The sequence below is a fragment of the Ambystoma mexicanum genome, chromosome 8 (assembly GCF_040938575.1).
Source record: "Ambystoma mexicanum isolate Mex_15411 chromosome 8, UKY_AmexF1_1, whole genome shotgun sequence".
NCBI classification, from domain to species: Eukaryota; Metazoa; Chordata; class Amphibia; order Caudata; family Ambystomatidae; genus Ambystoma; species Ambystoma mexicanum.
In genome coordinates this window covers 715,664,458-715,688,494 of record NC_090929.1, presented here as the reverse complement: position 1 = coordinate 715,688,494, position 24,037 = coordinate 715,664,458, and the positions used below count along the sequence as shown (strand labels likewise).

At 44.9% G+C, this 24,037-nt stretch overlaps 1 protein-coding gene across 1 annotated transcript in view; it reads left to right on the top strand.

Moving 5' to 3' along the window:
- The window catches only part of MICU1 (mitochondrial calcium uptake 1), a 970,699-nt gene that overhangs the window by 577,005 nt on the left and 369,657 nt on the right, over positions 1 to 24,037 (top strand). Inside the window, 1 exon segment of the mRNA XM_069610522.1 lies at positions 8,882 to 8,964. Coding sequence (XP_069466623.1) covers positions 8,882 to 8,964 — 83 coding nt within the window.

Sequence of the window (24,037 nt, the reverse complement as noted above, 5' to 3'; positions counted from 1 at the left end):
CTTGTCAAATAAAAAGGGCTTCTACTAAAAACCTATTGCCAGTCCTTATAACAAAGTTACAAAATAGTGTGGGATAATGTTCCTAGGGTTTTTTTAAAGTTCAATTACACAAGTTCTTTGTTCAAACAATGTTGCTTATCTTTTTCACTATCTGTCTTATCCGACTCACTGGTTGTGCTGAAAAGTTGGAGTCTCTTGTCTCGGGAGTCAAAGACGGCGCCACTGTGGCAAGTGTTTCTCCCCTGCTTTGGCAATAGCGCGGGAGGGCCCTGTGTGCCGTTGACACCTGTCACACCACACGCCAGCTGGACTTCCCGGACTTATGATTTCCTTTTCGGAGGCTTTGCGAGTCTAAGGTGATAAGTGCAAGGGTAATTCCCTCCTCGTCGTCCTTCCAGGTCTCTCCGTCTTTCTACTCTGGTTGAACTGCAGGTCCGGAATCACTGCTTCCTCATGTGTTCGGCCTTGCTCAAAGTGTGCTCTTGTGCTCAGCGTTTTAACCCTGTGGGGAAGGGAAAGGGCCGTCAGGTGTGCATAATTTTTGTCAATGGCCTGACTTTGCCTGACCCGTGTGTTGGGACATGTCAGGTTAACGGCTCTGGTGTTAGTCCGTTTTCTGTCACGATGTAGGGAAGTGTTTGTGTTGAAAAAGGGGGAGGTAGAACTTCTGAATAGCCTACGGGGTAGGGTGGGGAAAAGGTGTTTTAGGGGAGGGGTTCCGCATCTCACCCGTCAGTGTCACACTTCCATTCCCCGAGGACCCCCAATCCAGCTGATCCTTCCGCACTGGCCCACTCCCAGGAACTGGATCCAAAAGCGATGGCATGTCCTGGCCACCTGGATGACAGATCCCCGGGGACTAGCGGGTGAGACACATTCAGGTGACGCACAGCAGGGAGAAGGAAGTAAAACCACAAGGTGAGGTGAGCGATGCTATATTCCTGGACTCAATAACTATGAGCAGACTACAAAGGGCAGAGATTATTATCTAAGAAGGAGAAAAGAATAAAGAGACATTAGGCAAACCTGAACTTTGAACCTTATCACTGTGCAAGTGGCCTGGGAAAACCTGAAACATTCATTTGGGTGGGGCTGGGCTGGGGTGGGGCGTGGTGGGGTGGGATGGGTCAGAAGCCACCCACCACTTCTACATTGAGTAGAAACCCCTTACCATACCTGTCTTGGTTGAGTGTGTTAATCCTTTTGTTAGTGGTAGAGACATGATTCAGAGTAGATTAGACTTTGTTTTATGTTAGTAAGACCTCCTGACGAGCAACCTTTATTACTTTTTTTTCTAGTTTAGGTTGGAACCTCCTTAAAGGTAGGGCCTTACTTCTGTGTAATAAGTTTGTAATATGTTTGTGTGTAAAATGATCTGTTGCCTCCTCCGAAGTCTGATTTACCACGGAGCACATTGTGGTAACATAATAATTCAAAGGATAGGTCATGGGGGCGGGGAGGGGTATACTGGAGTTGTTGTACTATATGGCTCTTGTAATTTTAAGAACAATATTTTGGAACAATATTTTCTTAATTCTTGAAGTCGAAAGTAATGAGAGTATTGCTTTTAGATGGACATCCATATGCGAGTTCGATTATAATCTCTAGATCATCTTTGAACTATAATGTGCAGGCAACTGACCTGAGCAATAGCAAGGGTAAATGCCACGTTTCCTGTGGAAAGGGGGTCCCCACCTTGTTAGATGGCAAAGAAATCCGGTTTCTTGTGTGGTTGTTCTTCCCTTAAAGCTACATTTTGGAAACTTGCATTGGTTTGCGATTTGGCACCTATATTCAGTCGATCCTCCTTCAGGAGGGACTGGAATCCAAACCCATCAGCTCTGCAGCCAAATAAATATGTATTTAGTAAAATCAAAATGACTAAGTAAATGTCATTAGTCATTTGAGAGGTGCTGCTAATGTTTCCTCTCCCTGAATTCAAGTGGTCCACTCAGAAATATAACCTTTTTAGAACCTGTGTAGCATTTAATCAGGCAGTTGTTTGTTTAAAACATCTCTGAAATACATTTTGATGACAGAATATTTTGAGTGATCTTCTGAATCGCTGTGAGAACAATTTGTGGAGCGCAAAGTTATTTCAAATGTACACACACCATTTCCTGGCAATTTCAGTTCTTCAAAGTTAATTCGCTAAGCACTCATGAGGTATTCAGCACAGGAAAAAATACTGTGCACATAAAATATATGCAGGCTATGTGGAACTAATGTGAAAACTATGAAAACTAGGCCTTTGTGAGGGTGGTGTTGCTTTTGGAATGTATATAATGCTCACAATGAAAGCATCTTAATTTTTCCGAAATTGTTTTAATTGGTTTTCAATAGTCACAGTGCACAATAAACATAGGAGCAATTGAATTGTAACTTATAACAAACAAAAGACAGTGAATGAAACAGCTAGGTATAATAATAATAATAATGTTAATCGGGACTATTGATCGGCTCTTAGATGTAGAGGTATAAAAAGTAAAGTACAAATAAATCCAACGTTACAAGGTTTCTCTGAGTTTATGGGCACATCAAGATAATGAAAAGAATTTCCTTTGGTGATTAATCGAGGGACAGTAATCCGTAGGCTTAATGTAAGAAATAAGTTGATCACATAGATTTGGGTAGAGTATGGTTATCTTCTCCCTAGCAAATACATGCCAAATTTTGAACCACCATGTGTGCATCATTGGCGCTTTTAGTGTTTTTCAATTATGGGCAATGGTAAGTCGTGCAGCCGTCAGCATATGATTGGCGAGTTTGAGGGCCCGCGCCCCCAATGTTAAGATATCCTGGTCATCTGTCACACAGTAAAATCACTGAAGAGGGTTTAAAATCCACTTGGTTTTGTGGATTATATTTATAATATCAGCCCAAAAGGTTTTAATTCCTAGGCATGGTATTGATCTCACCACGTCTTCGCCAACAGAGTGGGGGACTGTTCAGGGTAGATTGTATGCAAATCTGGTGTAAAATACCATTGGAAAAAATGACTTTGTGTCCTCTGTGATGGTAGTGCATGTAGATGATTCAGCTGCCCTTTTTACAGATGGTGTACCATGATGAAGGCAGGATGGAACATTCAAGTTCCTTTCCCAACGTTTGAAATGTCATCAGGTTAAAGGAGGATAGTTTTTCAATAGAGGCGAGGTCCCTGGCTACACTCGTTGCTATTGGGCTGAGTTATCCACTGACATTTACATTTTATTTTTTATGTGTTTATTTGTATCTCGCCGAAGCCTGCAGGCATCAGGTCACGGACGTAGGGACATAGACAAACAGAAAGTACGGGACGGCAGAGTCATTCATTATCATGGTGGACTAATCAATTATTTAAACAGAAGTGTTTTCAGTTTCTTCCTAAAAATCAGGTAGTTGGATCCTAATCTTGGAGAGCTGGGGAGCTTGTACCACTTGGTTGCCGCATTTATTGCAAAGGATCGTCCAAGTCCATTCACTTTTTTGCACGCGTGATTTTCACCGGCCCTTGAACTTCAGATCTCAGGTCCCGACCTGGTTCATGTGTGATTATTTGTTGTGGTGAACGATGGTCACTGCTTTAAAGGTAATACGGTCATCTAAAGCTAGCCAGTGGAGAGACTTTCTATCCTCTGTGATGTGTGTTCTTCTTGTTTTTCTTGTGATGGTTCTTACCGCGTTATTTTGGATAGTCTGACGTTGCGCAATTCAGCCCTTATTAGCTCTAACCAGAAGGGCATTACCATAATCTAGTCTAGATAGGATAATGGTTCTAGCAATGGTGGTAAGCTTTTATTTTATCCCTGAAAGCCCCCTTGTTTTCATCTCATAAATCTGTTTTCCCAGGCCTGGTGTGAAGCTAGTATTTTGAAGGGCTGGTGATAAAGAAGCAGGGTAAGTGAATACATTGAATTTCCCTATTGTTAGGCCCCAGTGAAAAGGCTTACTTGTCTGGGGACGCTCATAGATGGTCTTGGAGGGTGACTTTTAGATGTGAGGCAAGGGAGAGCGTCTAAGGGAGTTGGCAAGACTAACCAGTCCAAATCTTTCCATCTCATGTCTTGTTGGGTATCTGTAAAGTCTAGGAACGTCGATATTTCTGCTGCAATCATAATTGTGTGTGTTTGGAATTGCTATTCCCCCTTGGTGTTTAGAGCGCAGGAGAATTTTCCTAGATAGGCAGGAAGGTTTCCATTGCCAGATTAAGTTCCATATGTTGTATTGCAGCTTTTTAAGCGTGTCTAATTGTACCCCGATCGCCAGGCCTTGGAAAACATAGTAAGCGCTGGAGTAAGGTCCTCTTTATGACGTACATCTGCAAAAACAAGAAGTTTTAAGATTTTACCAATTGTCAAGTTCTTGGGACAGATCATCTAGGAGATCCAGGAAATTGTTGGTAAAGAGTATTGTGGGAACGCATAAGAAAAATCCTGAGGCCTTTCTGTTTTTTTTTTCAGTCTCCCGTTTGAGATGTGCAAGGGATTATATGTCTGTTGTAAGGATACAGAAGTAAGGCTCTGACACAACGCTGCCCTGTTTTTTTAACTATAAATCTTTATTAATTGAAAAAAAGGGTTGGAAAAATGCCTCTCCCTAAAGCTAAGAGGGGTTTCTCGACCTCAAAGAAAATTTAGTGAAATTGTCAGGAAGTCCGAAACTAAAAGGTCTGTCTGTCACTGTCATGTCTCAAAACCTACATATGTCCCAAACACTAATCACCGAAAGTAACTGCAAGGATTTTCTCTTCTCAAAGTAACAAGTTTTCTTTGTGTCTTCAACTAACAAAAAAGTTCGGTCTCTCTAGTAATAAAGTAATGCAAAACAATGTTCCAAAATACAAGATTTCAATGCTAGGATTTGTGCTGCTTTCTCATAGATTTCATCTTATGCCTATCTCTTTTGGGCTTCTGAGCCCTTTTTCTCTTAGATAAAATGTTGCAGGGCAGTTCAAAAGGTAATGAGTCCTGTGTTAGTGCTTCTTTATCCTACCAAATTGGCACAGTTTGCTGTCAAGCGTAGGATTCCTCTTTTCATTGCCAGTGTTTTTTATCCTCCTTGTTTTTGACCTCTCTTGTGTGTGCAAGTCCCAGACTCACAACAGCTTGGTTCACTCCCCTGCCAAGCCAGTGTTCTCTCATGGACTGTTTTCCTTTCACTCACAGGGTCCCAAACCTCTACACTTTAAACTCTGGTTTCTCGTATGGTACGAGTCACAGACTCACTGCAGCGTAATGTCCGCTTGCTTTACTTCCATGCCAAGTATACACCTCTTCCTGCTTTGCTTAGTTTACATTCAGGGTCCCACAGCCTCTTGACATATTTGGGTGTGTGTTCCAGACTGGCACTGTTGCGTTGTATCTGCTTGGTTCACTCTCCTGCCAAGTATACAACTCTTCCTCAGTTGCTTCTGGGTCTGACTCTCTTTCAGGCTTCTACATTCACTGTGTTGCTTTCCAAGACCTCCAGTACCTCTGGGGCAACCCATTTCCTTCGTTCTTGCAGGTATCAGCGGTTCTCGGGTAGCTGCATCCCTTTTTCAGAGGCACCGGTAGCGTTTGTGCATGCAGCAGCTATGCAGTCTTCAGACACTTCCCGGTTGCACATTCTCTCTTGTGCGTGCTACGCCAGGGGTTGGGGGATTTACTCTGCGTGAGACCGAGTAGTCCTCGCCTTATGGACCACTTTATGGTTCTCCTGTTCCTACGGTTACCGTTTTCTCTCTGGCTCGTGTCAGCCTTTCCCATGCGTGGCTCCTGCTGTTCCTCCTCGGAGGACTGCTCTCTCCTCTCTGCGTACCAGCTCATCTGCTTTAAAACTCTTGCATAGGATTGCTGTACTGTTTTGAGCCACCACTTCTGTTGAGAAGCTAGACCGCTCACTCTGCTTTTCCCGAGTGATCCTTGGACTCCCGGACATCTTCTTCACAGTACCAGTTTCAAAACTATATGTATACCAGTTTTTACTTTCTGTCATGTCTGTTGGGCTGGCTGTCTTGGCAACAAAACACATTGGCTCTATCTAGAGAGGAGGAAGGGGGTTTTAGGGTTGGAGACTGGGTTAAGTGTATTGAAGCAAGGTCATACTGCATTCTCAGGTAATGCTTGTCCCATATACCATAGAGGGGTTCTGTGCTGGCACTTGGCTCATAATGCTGTTTCTGAATTCTCAAAAGGGATTGATTATTCCCTTGTTAGCCTTCCATGTGCTTCAGTACTATATTTCTGGCAGAGCTGTTGGATTGGTAACTTCCTGATGGTCTTTATTCCTGGTAATGGGAGAAGGTTAGTTAGGTTTTTAAACCACTGGTGGTATGCAAAGCCATCTTAGAAATCTTCACTACACGGGGTGGTTCCACAGCTGGTGTAGTTAATCTGCTTGGGATCACTATCAGGTAAGTGTTGGGCACTGTACAGGAGACATGGTATCACAAGTATGAACCTTAACTCAATAGGTACAATTTGTAAAACCTTGAAATTGTTGAGGTTGGAGAAACTCCTATTTTACCCTATAACTAAGATGTGAGTAGTCTCGACCATCAAATAACGCAGTCCTAGTGGAGTCAGTCAAATCAAAATGGCCTATGCTAACAAAACCTAATGCCTGTTGTATCTGCTGTACAAAAAAGTGTAAAAAGGAAAAATCTGTGTTAAAATGAATAGACGTGGTTGAACCAGCTCTCCTCCCCATGTTAGACCCACGGAGTAAGGCTGTCCCTGTAGGTAGGACACACTCTGGCTTGGCTTCCAACACAATAAACAGTTCCAAAACGTGGACCGAGGCCGTCTGACCTTCCACGTTTAAGTCTCCTTTTCTTGACGTCCAAAATAATGCTTCAACCAAAAAGTTCACAATGGCCCCCCTCTGCTGCGCTCAGAGCTCTCATGATAAGGTTCAACACAAACTTGCAGGGGGGGGGGCTCCCTTCCCCCATGCTTATTTCACTCACTTCGGGTCTCTCTGTCGGGCTCGGACCACTTTCGGGTGTCAAAGTCTTTCGAATGTGTGTGGCTTACTTAACAGACCACTGCAGGACCACACCGACTCTTTACAGTTAAACGTTCACTATCCCCTTCTCTAGGAGTTAAACTTTTTTATTTCACTTTTGCAGGTCATCCGCTTTATCGCTTCGAACAATTTACTTTTTCACTGAGACTTTTGAGTGGGCTACTTCCTTTCGCCAGACCACTCTGTTACTTGGTATCGCTGATTTCTCAGGAGTCTTTTACTTCAAAGTTATTTCACAGGTCTGCCTTTCCCCACGTCTCATTCATACGCATGCAGCCTTCACTTGCGCTGTAATGTTGCTATTTCAAACTTTAACACACACGGTCTTTCAGGTCGCTTGCCAACTCATCAGCTGTCTGCGTCTTTCTTGGTTTTGTGATTCACATCTCACGAGTCCAGATTAGTACCACAGGCTTGGCCTCACCTGCCCAACTCTGCTGTCACCCGGGAGGGTCGCTGGCATCCTTGAAACACAATGCAGTCTTCACTTGTGGGACCTGGCCTTCTCCACATTTCTTTCACTGCCTTTTGGAGGCAACAACCTCCAGTAGGGATCTTCTGGGGTTTTCGGCCCGCTGCTCTCATCCCTTGGTCCGTTGCTCTGCTCCAGTAGGTTTGCCTTTGTCCCAGAAGTCCTGCTCGTAGTCGTGTTCCGTTTTGTTCTGAGTGTCTCTTTTGGTTCTGCCTTTATTCATGTGAGGAGAGCTAATTGGTATCAAGTGTATCAAATGCCTGATTTTGCCTGACCCGATTAGCAGGACATGTCCAGTACGATGTGTGGAAGTTAATGTTACTCTGTCAACCTTTTCCTCTGCCCAGTGTTTGTGTTAAAAAAGGGTGCGGGGGGAGAGTTGGGGCCTTGGAACATCCTAAAACATAGACTGAGTTGGATAAACAAAACAGGGGGAATACCGCGTCTCTGCTGCCCCACCTCCACTCCCTGAAGGTCCCTCGCCCAGGTGATCCTCTCGCACTGGTCCACCCCAAGGAACTGGATCCAAAATTGATGGCAGTGTCCTAGCCACCTGGATGCCAAGTCCCTGAGGAATAGCGGTTGAGACGCCCTTTGATTTCTCACAGCACTCTTACTGCCTTGTTGGTGAACAATTCCAGTTCATAGATTTCAGTATTTTCAGTGCCACATGTCAGTTGCTCTGGTTCCTGGTCTGCCGGGGCCCTTTGCAAAGCTTTTTGGAATGTGAGGTACATTGGGTAATGGACAGAACAGCCCAGTACATGTTGGCTCGCTTTTCCAACATATGGGGATGGGGGAGTTCAGACAACTCACAACACTACTCTACACATGTTTTTATTATATATGTATCTGTATTGCATTCGCTTAACCTACTTCTGTGTAGCTCCATCATATCTTTAATCTTGCATTCCTTTCTGCAGTTTTATATCACTAGCCACTTATACTGTTGTTCCATCTCTTACAGTGTCTTTTGTATTGCAGTCAACATATTTTAAGATCACATACTTTACTAATGTTCCTATCACTTATACTTGTTTTGCTACACAGTAGCGTCAAATCAAATGGCAGTCCTTTAATTGCAGAACCAAAGTCAAGCCAAATAAAATATTTATCCATTTTTCCCATCCCTTCTTATTCACTGCTTGCTCTCCGCCACTGACCTCTTGATCAGGTTAATAGGCGCTCTTAAAATGAAGCTCACACGGATTGCTTGTGTGCATTTGAGTGAATGGTTGAGCAACACTTTAGAAACAAAACCATATGCTATAATAGATATTATTTTCCTTATAGTGGAGTTGCTGGGATATATGTAGCATTAACTCTAATTCATGTTCAATAAGTCTTAATAAATAAAATGTGTTTGCACATACTCTTAGAATGTGTTAATATATCTGTGCTAACATCTTCTTTTTACAGCTCCTCAGAGAAATTTTGAGATTGCCTTTAAAATGTTTGATCTTAATGGTGATGGAGAAGTGGACATGGAAGAGTTTGAGCAAGTAAGTTGTCAATCTGGACTCTCTGCTTAAGAGTGGATTTATATGCTTTAGAAATGCACGTAAATAAGGCTTTCCTGTGCTCTATACTTTAATGTGGTTTGCTTTTTCTTTTTTCTTTCTACTTTTTTGGATGCACATGTGCCTGTTGATCACTGCTTTTTCTAAATTGAGGCTGTGGTTTAGTCATCTGTTTGATTGCCCTGATGAGGATCTGGGAGCGCCAAGCGCTATGGGAAGCCACCTAACTAGAGGGGGTAAATGGGGAACACCACCATAACTCATCCCGCCCTTCCTGAGAGAACTCTGGAGTCAGCGGAGGTGAGTTTAAGACCTAATCCTTGAAAGAGATATCAGGCTCACTCTCTCTCTCTTAGTGGACCTTAAAGAGGGCCATAGAGGCACCCAAGTAAACAAATCAAGAAATCTCTTGAACGCAAAACCTCAGAATGGACTCCTCACCCAAGCTGTGGCTAGAACTGGTGGTTCGCAGACACCGACCTCAGAGCAGCTTCAGAGTATAGTGATTACTGGAAACTAATGCTAGAGACTTGTGCACTGCTCCATAGGAAGACTTGCTAGGATAGCCACCTACTCACTCGCAAAGAACCACCATACAGGATTTTGGGTCTTGCAAGCTGCATTCACAGCATGTTGCAGGGATCTGGGTAACTAAGGGAGCTAGGAGGGGTTGTTGCAGAGTTGTCAAAGAGCAAGCTTGGTCCGCCCAACTCCAAAATGTGATTTACCCCCACCCCCTTTTTTAGCCCTTGACCTGGAACTCATTTGCCTGTTATTTAAACAAGAGTAACCGTATTGAAATCTAGAAGGATGACATAAAACAGATTCCCAGGGAAACTGGCAGACATGGAAGCAGGTAGCTATAGCTCAGAAGAGTCAATCACAATACATGCAACAATCCGAGAAAGCATCCCAAGGATAAGGACCTAGACTGACTAATTTCAAATTCAGCCCAATCACAGGTGTACAAAAAGGAAGGAAGAAGGTTCAAAGAGCAGATGGATAAACAACCAGGTGGTTGACGTGTTCTCTAGCATTGGCTCTTTCATAGATTAATATGCTGTTTGAATTTTCCCCATCATTGGGCTTGGAATCCTCTGTAACATTAAAGCAGTTACTTTTAGAATGAAGGAGACTGCAGTCACTTTAGTGTTTTGGGTCGTTTATTTCTCAACTAATAGGCAGTGCCTTGCATAACTCCACCCCTGAAGGCCATCTTCAGATTCTTTCAGCACGTTCTAGTGTTGCAGGTCCTCTCCTGGTACTCTGCCTTTACTTGACAAGTTTAAGAAGAATCTGTGTACTTCAAACTGTATCCAGTGAAAAGGTTGCCAGCAAAAATGTAGTGCGTGAAGAAGTCATGGTGGAAATGCCTCTGGAGTGACAATGTTGCCAAGCAAAAAGTAATTATATAATATAGCTGAAAGGTAGGCAAAAATGTAGTGCTGCAAGGGTAACTTTTGGGATTAAGAAGGGTTTTGTGGGCTTGCAATGGCCTGGTTCAGGGTTATGATAGGGGTTAGAGTAAATATTTGGTTAGAATTAGGGTAATAGTTGGGGCTAGGGTAGCTGATGGGCTAGTGAGGTTTGGGTTTGGTTAGTCATTATGGTCGATTAAATAAAAGGCTCGGGATCATGAAGTAATTGTTTGGGTGAATGTTAAAGAAAGAAACAAGGGGGGGGTTCTGGGAATCTCTCTGCCAGACATTAGTTATGGTTACGAGAGCCTTACCCAGATTCTTTAGCTCACTATCTTTCACATTGGAGAAATTTCCCAACCATATCAGTCTTTGTATTGCCCTGGGGCAGTCCAGCACTGAAATGCTGTGCAATTCTCCTCTCGACAAGAGTACCAACAGCAACCCCAAACATGGGTTTCTGTCTGGTTGGACCTTATCAGTAGGGTGGCGCTGTGCCTCTCTAAGAATAGTGAGAAAGGGGTCCACGTCTGGATTCCCCTAGTAACATAGGGTGAGACCCAATGTTACTTAATATGCAAAAAACCAGGGGGGTGCTGGTCCCTCGCACCCAATGCCAGAGGCCAATTACTTCTTTGGACATTCTGTCCTACTCACATTTGTGTTGGAACTGCAGGCACAAGTATTCTCCATTCCTCCTCCTCCACCAGACCAGCTTCTTGTTGCTAAACTCCATCATAGTCTCCCTCTGGCACCACCCACTTCAGAGGTTCCTTCAGACTCAGATTCTCAGGCAGAGTCTTCCCAGGACACCGCTTCCACTCGCTCTTTGTCCCTGGATGGATTTGATAATTTAATCCTCTCAGGTGGCAAACTGGATGAGCCTCCCACGAGGGTTTCTCCACCCTATGAAATAGGGATATCATACTATTATGTCAGCAAAGATGTTTGACCTTCTCCACACAGAACAGAGGAAGGCAGGTTTCCCCTATCAATACAGAGAAAAGGCTCAAAATGCTGCAGTCTATTACTGTTCTGGACGTCTTCTGGGAGGACGTCTTGCTTGCAATGAAAAATGTATTCTCAACACCTTTTAAAGAGGACCACTTTGACAAAAAAAATAAGGCCCCTGACAGTGCCTCCTCACCCAACCCAGTTAAGATTTTATTGTTACTGCAGTTGCATGCAAGAGGTCAGCCCACACTTCTTCTCCATATGCTTCACCCCAGCAAGGAATGGAGACGATTGGAGGCCTTTGGCAAATATTTTATTTCTGGTGCGTCGTACAATTGAGAACTGTGGTACAAAATGGGCCTGAATGAAAAAAAAGAAGAAACCTGTGCTTGGCTTTGTGAAGTTGAGGCCGCATCTGATCACACCATCTGTGACGGTTGACATTGCTGATACTGGCTTTCTCCATTTGAGCAATGGAGTTGTGCTACATCGCTCAAGGCCACAAACTTTCACCCAGACGTCTAACCCAAGGTCATACATATGCCATTTGATGGCGAAAACCATGTTGCAAAGACGGTGGCCAACACCCTTCAAGCTGTCAAGATGGAGACCAATCCTTAAACATCTTGCTACAACGTTAACCATAACGGTCCTTTCGGTCCAAACATACCCAAATTTCAAAATCAGACATAATAACACACTTCCTATCAATCACAATCTTGGCGACCGCTTCAAGACCAGGTCAGTTGTATAGAGGAAACCAGCAATGTTGTGAGTCCTTCAAAGTGGGAGGCTAACCCAGCAAAGAGGTCTGACTCCAACATGGAACCGCCACCCCACTTTTCCACCGCAGAAAGTCTGTTTCTCTCCTTTCAATGGCAATACATTACAACAGACAAGTTGGTGGTTTCAATACTAAGTCACGACTTCACCTTGGAGCCACCTACCACTTCACCTTCCACAAAAGCAGAAAAGCACTTTTGCATATTACAACAGAATTTTTGCACTCTCCTTTCAAAAGCTGCAAATGAACATCATGTTACTCTAACACAGTGGGGGTCAGTGTGTATAATTCTGATGATGGTCAGAAGGCTGGAGACCCATATTGGACCTCAGTTTTATGAACAAGTTCATACATTCTCAAACCTTTTGGATGGTCACGCTACAACACATCCTCAGTCTGCTGAAAAGAAGGGATTTCTTATCATCCCTGGACCCGGAGTACACATGCTTCCACATCCCCATTCATTACCACCACCAAAGGTTCCTATGCTTTACTGTGGCAGGTTTTCACTGTCTGTTCAAAGTCCTGCCCTTTGCCCTCCAGTCTGCCCAAAGGGTATTCCCAAAATGCTTGGCCCCTGCGGCGGCACATCTACGGAAGTAGGGCTATACATTTCTACCCCGTACCTCGATGACTGGTTGGTCAGGGCCTGTCTTTCATCTGGCCCACAAGCACTTGGAGATGAAATGTCTTTCCTCATTGGGCCTCTCAATCAACTACAATAGTAGAGAACACATTACTGAAGCCAGAAGATCCTTACACTGGCTTCCAGTCTGTCATCGCATCACACACAAGGTCCTCACTCTCACTCACGAGTGCTTCTCCGGCAAGGTCCAGATTAACTCAAAATCTGCATAAAAATTAGCCTTGAATGGAGAACCTTACGTTCAAGTGGTTCTAACAAGCTTACCATCCCATAACAGAAACTCAAAGCTTTGGAGGTACAAGCTGTAATGTGTATGCTCCCTCACTCTGGAATAGAATTCTATAAGCATTAACAAAATATCAGGCTTTTCTAACTTTAAAAATGCTGCAAGAACACCCCTTTTAATTTCTAAGGATTCAAATATCGCCTCTCTCCACCAGCCTATTTTCCCACCCTGACTCTCTTATCTAGCCTGCTTTTCTTTGTTTGTTTTTCATGCACATTGTGGCCTCCCGGCATGTGCGCTTTACAAGAAACATAATCAATAAACAAGTCCTGTCTGATGCCCTCCCAGGAGATGCTCTTCTTGGAAGCACTGTAGAAGAGTTTTTTGGCACCACTACCACCAACGGGGGTCCAATCCATTCCCTCCAAAACCGTACTTGCTGTTGCAGCAAAAGGTTGCCTCAGTCAGGTGCTGAAATCTCTCCTAGGGATGATGTCCTTTTGCATCCCACTCCCATAGCACTATCGGCTGCACATGCAACCTGTCCAAGATCTCCTAGGTGCCCACTGGCAGCCATTGGGACAAGTTGCTCCTCACATGTCCATTCTGTGATGCTTTGCTTTGGTAGACGGAAGTCACAATCTCATGCAGGGAGATCATCCATCACACCAAGTCACGGTTACCACTGATGCATTCATGGAGAGTTGGGGAGTCCACACCAGCGATCTTCATTCCTGAGTCTTTGGTCGGAAGAAGAAAAGTTATTGCATAGCAATGTCCTGGAGTTGCAAGCAGTGTTCTGGGCTCTTAAGTCCTTTCGCCTCCACCTACATGGGGAAAATGGTTAGTGTTTATAGACTACACAACCACCCTGCTCTATGTCCAGAAACGGGGCAGCACAAGATCTCCTATCCTGTCCCCTGAAGTGTGAAGTGCAATCCCTCTAGAGATGGGCCCTTTGTCACAGGATGTCCCTGTCTCCTTTCCTCCTTTCAGGCATCACAAATCTGTGGGCAGTTCCCTCAGCAGGGGGAACTCAATTCCAGACACAAGTGGGACTTCTCGGAAGTCAAGTCTTATGTATATACCAAGCATAGGGGATGCCTGACATAGACCCGTTTGCCACTAGGGCAATTTGAACTACTTTGCCTTTGTGAGCCTATTATCGAAACCAATCAGCCAAGTAGCGTTCCCATTGTGATTCCATGGACAGGCATGTTTCTGTACACCCTTGCCCCCTTCATACCGATAGTCCTACATGCTTTCAGGCAACAACTGTGCAAACTGATTTTGGTGGCCCCTGATTGACAGTTTTGTTTTTTGGAGCTTCTGGCTCTCTCCTTGGAACCTCAAATCAAACCGCAGGCCCATTTTCAGCCTCCTCTCAGGGGACAAAGGAACAGTCCTTCATCAATGAGAACCAACACACCAGAGGCTACCCACCCACAGCTGGACCAAAAGAGTGGGATCAATATACAAAACACAAACCAGAGAAAAGGGGCCAATGTAAATAAGCACTCAATGAATACAAAAATAAGCAGAGCTCACACAAATAATTTTCCAAAAATATATACCGCAAGATCTAATGCATAAGAAACATTCACATTAATGTTTAAAGGAAAAAGTCATGGTACAATACTATACAAGAACATTCACTGTGCACATCCAGGTATGAACGGATAACTGATGCACCAAAGAACATAGCCATTAACCCAGATTGGTGAAAGACAAACCCAACCCGTGGTGCATGAACGGCTAGAGAGAAAGAACCACAACAGTCTATTTACACCTCCACAAAGTCCTACTGTGTCGACAGACTCAACAGAGGACTCCAGAGTTTGACAGGCTGTCCTGCATCATCTGTTTGCCAAATATTCGTTTTTTTTTCTAGAAGGTTAGCTTCATCCTCCTCCCAGTTTGGTATTGTTTGCACGGGCATTCGTGTATTATGCTATGTAATCTATTAAAACAGCATGTGAATATATGAAAGATCAAATAATGTAAGTTACTTACCTGCAACTCCTGCTCTCCAGCATTGGTATCTTTCATAGATTTGCATGTGACCCTCCCTCCTATCCCACATGTGGCTCATTTTGACTTTTTGGCACTATCGCTTGAGTTATCTGAAGATGTCCTCCAGGGGTGGGGCAATGGAAGGCTGAGGGGGGTAAATTACCCAAGACACCACTAGGAGAACCCCAGTGACTGCCTTTTCTTCATTTAAAATGAAACTGCTTTAATGTTACTGAGGATTCCCAGCCTGACTGGGAATAATCACAGCTTGTGACTCCGTAAAATATACCAATTCTGAGGAGAATGAGTTAGTATTCCTTACTGGTTTAACACAATGACTTTCCCCCTGTTGCTGAATATTAACACTTGCATATTGGTCGACCATTGGCATCTGATTGACCCTCTTGACTGAAACAATCCCTACACCTCTACTTATGCACTTTTCCCTCTCCCAGGACCCTCCCTGTTGTCTTCTTTTCAGGGGTGTCTCGCTGTAGCCACTTTCCTACCCTCCTCAACCACTCCATCACCCACTATGCTGCACCATCCCCTACCATCCCTTTCTCACCCTTGTATTACTCTCCCCCTATACCACCCCTTTACCCCCAGCACAACCACCCTTCCCTCTCCCCACATTACTCGCATATTCGCACATACATGCCCACACCACCCAGCCCCCTCCCACCTGACACTTATACCCCACCATGCATTCCTATCATACCTCTGCCTCCCTCCTCCCCTTGCAGCAATGAGCCTTAATGTTTGAGCAATAGACCTGGTTTCAGATAAGAGGAATACTGCAGCCATGGTAGAGTGCTACCTTGCTGCTGACGGCCCAAAGGGGGCCTTTAGAAAGACTGTGCAAGGAGGAGAGACAGCTAGACCAATGGAGACATAGCTAGAGTGAAGGTGGGAATTGCATTCAGGCAAGCTACCCAAGTGACACAAAACGTATATATTGGCTAATGGACACTAAAACACCTTGAAGCATGTGTCGAGAGCTTGAGATTAATGTAACTGGGTGCTATAGTCCTGACTATGGGCTGGTGGTCTTACTCTCCGCACCAAAGAAAAGATGGACTTTCTATATCTAGGTAGAGGGGGAATACATTCTACCCAGACTGATTGCACTTGTGGCGGGGGGAGGCGGAGGGGGAGGTGGGTGGCTTTACTGTGCTTGTTTAAAGGCTTGCTTGGTAGCTGCAAGAGGCTGTCACCTTGTTTGTTTTTCAGGGACATCATCCACAAGCAACCCTAATGCAAACAGAACCCACAAATCAATACTATAACCTGGACATCTTCCCAGACACACAAGTCATTAACCATTGGGACTAATACTTTTCAGCGTTCTACCACTCCCAGTGATGAGTAGGGTTGAAGACTATCCTGGGCAAATGCATGGGAAAGGTTTCTCTGCCATAGGGCTTAGATTAGGGACATACTGCAAACCTACTAAGCACCCCACAATGTACTTTGTGTTAATCCTACTAGCAGGCACTGTTATACATCTATATTGCTCCCATTGTTACCCTTATCCTATAGGCCCATCATATAATCCACCCCTTAGATACCACTTAAGGTTTACCCAAGATCAAACATTTCCTAAAATAAAAAAAAAAACATAAGAGACCCTTGAAGAAAGTTGTTTGGGTTCAGCATACTCCCCTGGAGATTCTAGGACCTATAGGGGATACCTTCAAGAAGGTTTTTTTGTTACCTTTTTGTTGCATAGCTCCATTCTGTCCCCTTTGTGAAGGTGTCCACTTGTTGTTTGCAACATTGTTCCCTTCCTCATCCTTACTATCACAATACAGGTTGTTGAGGACCTGTAACCTCGTGTAACTCTGTTCTGCTCACGTCCCTTCCTATGTTAAGGCTATATTATTACTTGGTGTTGAATGCTGGAATTTTTCTTTTTTATGTTATCTTTGAAAGAAGGTAATGGTTCAATGCATTATTAACTGATCAAAATACACTTCCAGTAATATATAGAACTTCATACATGATTCCTCCCAACTCGAAGCCTTGGAAAAATCTGTTATTAACCCAATTTTTTGGTACTCGTTTTATCAAACTCAAAAAGATGGATATGTATGAATGTGATTTATACAGTAGAAGCCTAGTTATAATGCCTTGTATAATGTCCAAGGGGAAGGGTGCCATATTAAATAGGGGAAGGGTGCGGTAGCATCACTAGGTTTGTCTTCCATATCCTATCATTATTTGGTAGCGTTCCATAAAGATCTGGGTCTTCAGTTCCTTTGTGAAGGGAGGAGTTTGTCTCAATGTTGTGGGTCTGTTGCCGCAGAATATGCGAGCACATGAGGAACATGCTTTCTTTTCTTCTCCTTTTTGAACTTCTTTAATGGTTACAGTGACTCCTTGTGTTGCGTTTTTCTCCTGAGATAGTACTTTGGCTATGTATGCGGGGTCTTGGACATCAGTTCTTTGCAGGTGATGCAGCCCATCTTGATATTGCTGCAGGATTAAGGGGACCTTGTCTGGATGAGAGATCATGTGGAAGGTACCTGTTTGAGTGTGGCAGTGCAAATGACAGGCAGGAGTTCCGTGGAGTTGAGTAATGGGAGGTCATGTATGGTACATTTCCACAAGATCCTGTGTATGACAGTGAGGTCCCTTCTTGTCTTCCATGTGCACTTTATTTTCTTGATGCTATAGGAAGTGAGGATGCATACACCAAGGAGCAGCAGGTGAGCCATGTTTCTTTTAAAAAGTGTTTGGAGAATGTGTGTGGCGCTGAGCCCAGCAGATTCCTATGTGTAACGCACTGCAGTTTAAGTAGATGAGAATAGGTTTGTGTGTTTATTTGGTGGTTGCTAGTGAGATGTTGATGACATTGTTGGTTAGGGACACAGCTGTATAGGGTGTGTTGTGTTTTTGCAAGTGAGGGTGGACGGGAAGGGAGTTCAGTGTGTGTGGTGAAGATGCTTCCCTGAGGTTAGATGACAAAGGGTTCTTGTTCTTGACCCTTGCATGCCCCAACAGGATTTTCCCTTGCCTTTTACATCCTTTCAGATGACCAGGTAAAAATCTCTTTTGGAGAGGAAGGCGGGAAAACAGAGCAGGGCATTGATTGGCGAATGAAGTAAGGAGGGAGCCGGGTTAGGTGAATGGTTTCCTCTGCACACCAGAGCATGAACAACTGCATAGTAGAATACAAAAGGAGCATGGGCAAATCCAACAAGTTTTGCTTTTGTGTTGGCACGGGATAGGAATTTTGTATTTGTATTGTATTTTATTAGGATTTATATAGCGCTTAAATCCAAAGCGCTTTACATGAGAACAGAAGAATACATAACAAGCATAAGCAACAATGAAAAAAGTATCAGAAAACAGTACTTGGAGCAATTTACATGAATTGTAAGGTATTACATGACTGGAACGGGAGATGGGAGAGGTAGTGATAATGTAGGAAGTGGGGTAGGACCAACGTGAAAGAGATAGCTCAGGTATTATGATGGAGATTGGAGGGGGTCAGACTTAAGAGAATTGTGGAAGGAGGTGTAGGAGGAAATGGAGCGTATGGGGAGGGGAAGACTATCCAGTGGAAAGGGGCGAGAAGTTGAAAAGATCTGAGGCGGGATGGGGCACAGGGAGGGGAGGGGAGGAGAGGTGAGAAGGAAGAGATCCGCAGAACGAAGTAGACGGGGGTGGGGGGGAGTGGAAGGTGAGGAGAGAGGAAAGGTAAGGTGGGGCGAGACCATAGAGGGATTTAAAGACAAGGCAGAGGAAGTTGAATTTGAGAAGGGAGTGGAAGGACAGCCAGCTTAGAGAGGCGAGAGAAGATGAGATGTGATCATGAGGACAGAGAAGACAGAGCAGAATTTTCAAGGCAATACCATAATGATACAAAATGGCCATAGGTAAAATGGCCATAGCTGGAACGTGGTAGGATTACCAAGGCATATGATAGCAGTGCCTGACCAACTCTAATGTCTGTACACAAGTCAGAACTGTTGGCTCAGTGAATACTTGTTTGAAGCAGGATGTCTGTGCAAGGTATATATATCAAGTGTCTGAAGGCACATTTGGTTGTTGTTTTTATTACACCAGCTGTGCATTTACAGCTGCAATTAAGCCTTTGGATCTCTGTAGCCTGCTTAGAAATAGCAGTGGATGGCCAAAGTCTGATGTTGCTGCTTGATGGAACTAGCGATCCCAAGGGGATGTTTTTCAGCATAGTGTGGCAGCTAATGGGTGGGAAAGGCCACAGGAATTGGCATTGTCTTGGGACAAATGTCTTCTAAAATGTTATGTTAAGTTCCTCGGATTTCTATTGAGCACTACTACCATTTGCATGATTTACAGGTGCTTTAGCAGGTCTGAAAGGGGGGGGGGGGCAGAGGGTTTAGTTTAGTGGGTAAAGAGGGGAAAAATCTAGGTGACTTTCCTGGTGTTTGTTCCGGGTTCTTCTAAAATGCAGGCATCATGTGTGAAGGTCTGTGGCAAGGGCATGAAGCAGTAGCAGACAAATTGCTAGATGTGCTGCTGCCACATTTTTCAGCTGCACATCTTTGCTCCAACGTTGGCTCCCTTCTTTTTCCTTCTATTATCATCTTCGTGACATAACTGACACTACGCAAAAAGATGCCCCCCATGTAAGATTAGATTTAAAGAAATGCATTTTTGTTTGAATAAGCCAGGTTTGATTTATGTCAGACGCATGCATAAAATGCTGAATGCATTTTGTATTTTGCTTGGCCGCATACTGTAGTATGCTGTAATAAGTTTCTATGTTCGCTATGGAGGGGGCCAGCTTACGTACACACTCTGGGCTCCACCCACTTGTGGCAGGCTTCTTTCCTGAGCTCCTCTACCACTTCTGAGCATTCCAAAGATTCTCAAGTGTCCCCATTCTCAGAAGCTGACCTGCACATCCTATACCCCTTCCTCGAATACCCCTTGTGAGTCTTTTTTGTACTTTGAAAAAATACTCCTGTTATTATGTTACTGCAAGTGTGACGTGTTTATTATGTGCCTGCTGTCCCTAAAACTACAGACCGCTCCTTTGTGGTGCCCGCTCTGACTAAAATCATTGGGGGTATTAACAGAGATTGCCTTATGTGTTACCTGGGACCATACAGGTTCCTGGGGTGCCCAAATCGGTGGGACACACTCCTGAATTTTCCAAGGGATCTGTGACTTTAAAGTCTGCTTGGTTACTTTTACAAGCTGTCCTTCTCCGTCCAGGAAAGACTGCAGGCTGAAACAAATATCCACCACCGGAGACCTAGCTAGAGCATGTGAGCTATATATTTGCCAATAGACCCAGAGCTTCCTATATCTGGTCCGCAGACCACTTATCAGGCCGTGTGTGAAACTTATGGATGCAAGATGTAAGGACTCTTAATACTCAATAAAGGCAAATAAGTCATCCTCCGATATGGCTGCATCAGAAGTTGATAAAGATAAAGGGCCCTCTGACAGGGTCTTAAGTTTGTCCTCCTGGTTCTCTGTATCACTTGGCCCCTCCCTCACTTTAAGCATGGGGCTCGGATTGAGAGGAAATGAGAAGCAGAAGAACACTACCTTTTGCAAAGGACACGTTCCAAGAAACCTCGTAGTTGCATGTTGGGGGTTCATTTTTAATAGGCCTATGTTCAAATCCATGTGAGGCCCTTCTGCCCCTTTATTTTTCAAATCCTCTTGATTTCCGTTGGCCATGTCAGCTTTGTTGATGGCACCCATGCAGCATCTGTCAGTCTCAGATGGTTACTAGTTTGGCCAGGGCTAAATGGGCTTGTGCTCCGATTTGCAAGGTTGGCCAATTCTGAAGGATGAGCTCATTTGGCAAAGTGGCAAAGAGTGAGGATGCGGTAGGAGACACGGGGCCGGGTAGGGGAGAAACGATAGGGGGTGCCAGGGGCAATCCAGGGGATTGGGGGGGACCCTTGGGTCTGGGTGGGGGAAACGTACACGAGAGGCTTACACACCCAAGGGGTTGGGGAAGAGAGAGCGAGAAACAAAGATGGAGATGGGGAGAGCTGGAGAGACGGGGAAGAAGGGAGGTGCAAGGGGGGATACACAGAGACTGAGAAATAGTGAGAGGGTAAGGATAGAAGATGGATGGGGAGGGAAGGCGGGGAAGGGAAAATACTAATAGACCCAGGAGGACAAGAGTGTGACAGGGGTCGCATGTCGAGAGGGGAAGGGGGAACCCTCTAAAACTGGGACAGGCTTACCAGGGCGTTTGCCAGAGCCAGTCCTTCCGCAGAGGTGGCGTTTGAATGGCCCCAGTCTGCCCCAGTTTCTGTCCCTTCTACCTGTGTCAAATGTCAAGTATCACTGTCATTCACCCCCTACCTCTTGTCCGCAAGACTTTTCAGTCTTTGTTCTTTAGGAATACAGCTACCAAGAGTCACTGCGGCGAATACCCGACATCCACACTCACTGGGAAGAGAGGCATCGGAGAGCAAGGAGGCAACAGAAAACTGTGCCAGTAAAATCAGCAATTTGGCAGCTCCATCCAACCCGGACACACACTTAACAGTGACTTTTTTCATAGCAAGCTGTCATTGCAAAGAGCCGACCGACCCGCGTACGAAAAATGTGGTGCAGCTAAAAGCCCATTTTATACTTTCTGACATTAGTAACCTGGCCCAGTTATGGGCAGCGGTTGGCCCGGAGAACCAGCTGAGGTAGAACCAGCAACCAGGAGGGAAGGGAGAGTATAAGAGAACCGAGGTGACCCGTCCGTGTGGGTTGTTTTGTCAACTGTGTGTGCAAGGTAAGGTATTGGTTGGGGAGAGAAAGTGGTACTTGAGTGGGATAGTCTGAGCATGGTAGAGTGAAAGAGTGAGATTCATTGAGAGTTTAGGGATAGTAAGTAGGAGTGAGTGAAAGGAAGGTGAAAGAGTGTAACAAGTGTGACTGTGGAAGGAGGAGGGGGTGGAGTATAGAGTGGAGGGAGGAGAGTAAGAATAGACCGAAGGACATCGGAGGTACAGCGAGAGCAAGATGGTGGGAGAGAGAAAGGATAGGGAGGGAACAGAGGGAAGAGAGAAGAATAACTGGAAAGGACAGAGTGAGAACTGGGTGTTTGGAAGACACCTCTTCTTGATAATATTCGTATCGTTGGATACAGGTGAGGATTCACCTAATCAGTTACTAGGTAGTGAGGGTTACTGATCTCTAGTGACCATCTTGGGGTATAAGGCTGCCTGGGCTAGGAAGGGAACAGCTCAGGGTTATCAGAGAGAGGGATGGCCCTTCGAGAGCCCCTTTGCCAACCTTTAAATAAAAACCCTTTAACGGTCTTCAAGAGTTGGTGTTCTTGAGGCCATCTCTGACAAGGGACACCGGCCTCCTGGCCCCTCCCCTCCTTCCCTTTAAAATCCAGTATTTTGTGTTGTGCTTTTTTTCTCCATTTTGTCTGGTTTTGGCAATTTATTTAACCCCACCACCCCCATTATCTTGTGACTGTTTCCTGCCGGTCCTCCCTCACTCTGTGCTTTCACCTCTCCCTGCCTTTAACCCGCCTCCCCTCCTTTTCCCCCCCTCACTAAGGAATCCCTGGGTGTCCTGAGCAAAGGGCTGAAGTAGACAAGAGCTTCAAGCTGTACACAACCTGCTTGGTTCTGTTTGGGCCTGGATGGGACAAGGCCCCTAACCCCTTTGCAACACAGTCTGGAGAACCCTACCACCATGTACACCATCGCTGATACACCTCGGCCTATCCCCATACTAACTTTCACATGCAATCACTCAGCATGCAACAGGAACCATCACTACTCTGACCCATACAACCTTATCACCCTCCACTCACCAACCACTCAACCTACTCCACCTAAACACACAAGCAACCTCCTCCTCAACACCCACTCTGCTGTACTGCACATGGCAGAATGCTGATATCACCTTGCAAAATCTTGACACACTGTTCATCAAAGAAACCAAGCTTATGCCCACCTCCTCCCACATCCTGGTCCTTGCCAACTTCAGGATCCAGCAATTCAACTGTACTGCAAAGTCTGGCGGGGACCTTGCAGTCATTCACAAGACTTAATGGACATACACGATATAGGATCCCTCACCCCATCCAATCGATGGAGTATCTGACCTGTCACTCTATCACCCTTCATCATGAAGTAACAAAGCCTTCCTGCGCAAAATCGCCTACCTCATAACTGCATTGAATATGTCAACCATTCCATCAACATCTTCCTAGGCGATCTATCTGGCAGGAACACAAGACACCCAGAAAACCAAAGGAGCTCTCATCTATCTCTTGTAACACCTTCACACCACACAACTCATCACTGATCTCACCCACACCAAAGGCAGCACTCTTGACCTGGTATCCACCACCTCACCAGACATCTTCCTCTCACCTATACAGCTCTCTGACACAGCAGCCATATCCATCGAGCATCAGCACTCAAAGCCCTCCCTTCAAGGGCACCTGAAAGCAGAAAGACACCTCCATGCTCATTCAAAATCATCCCCTTGGATGCCTTCAAAGAAACCTGCACCAACGTGTCATCCACACTCACTTATTTATCAGACATCAATATTCTTCTCAACCAGCTCAACTGGACTGCGCCAAAATCCATGAAACATTGAAACCGTGAGCCAACAAAACCAAGCCATCTGCTACTAGGTACAAAGGATCTCACTGACCGTAAGCGTGCCATCTACAAAGAAAATAAATCCAGAGAAACACTCAACTGAGAGAAATTCAGCACCTTGAAAAGTCAACCCTCTGCCCATGGAACCCTTGCCACCTCAGCTAAAGCACATTATTTTGCAGCATCCATGGCAGAAGCTTCCAACAAGAGTAGAGCTCTATTCGAGGCCTTCCCACTGCATCAGCCTCCAAATCCACAGACACAATCAACATGTTCTTCAGACAAATTGACAACATCAGATTGGCAATGTGTAGCCATTGACACCATACCAACCATAAACACTCCGGCCATACCACCACTCCATATCCCAAGATGGTCAGAATTCAAAACTCTAATACTGGAAGAACTCACAACCATCCTCTGTCA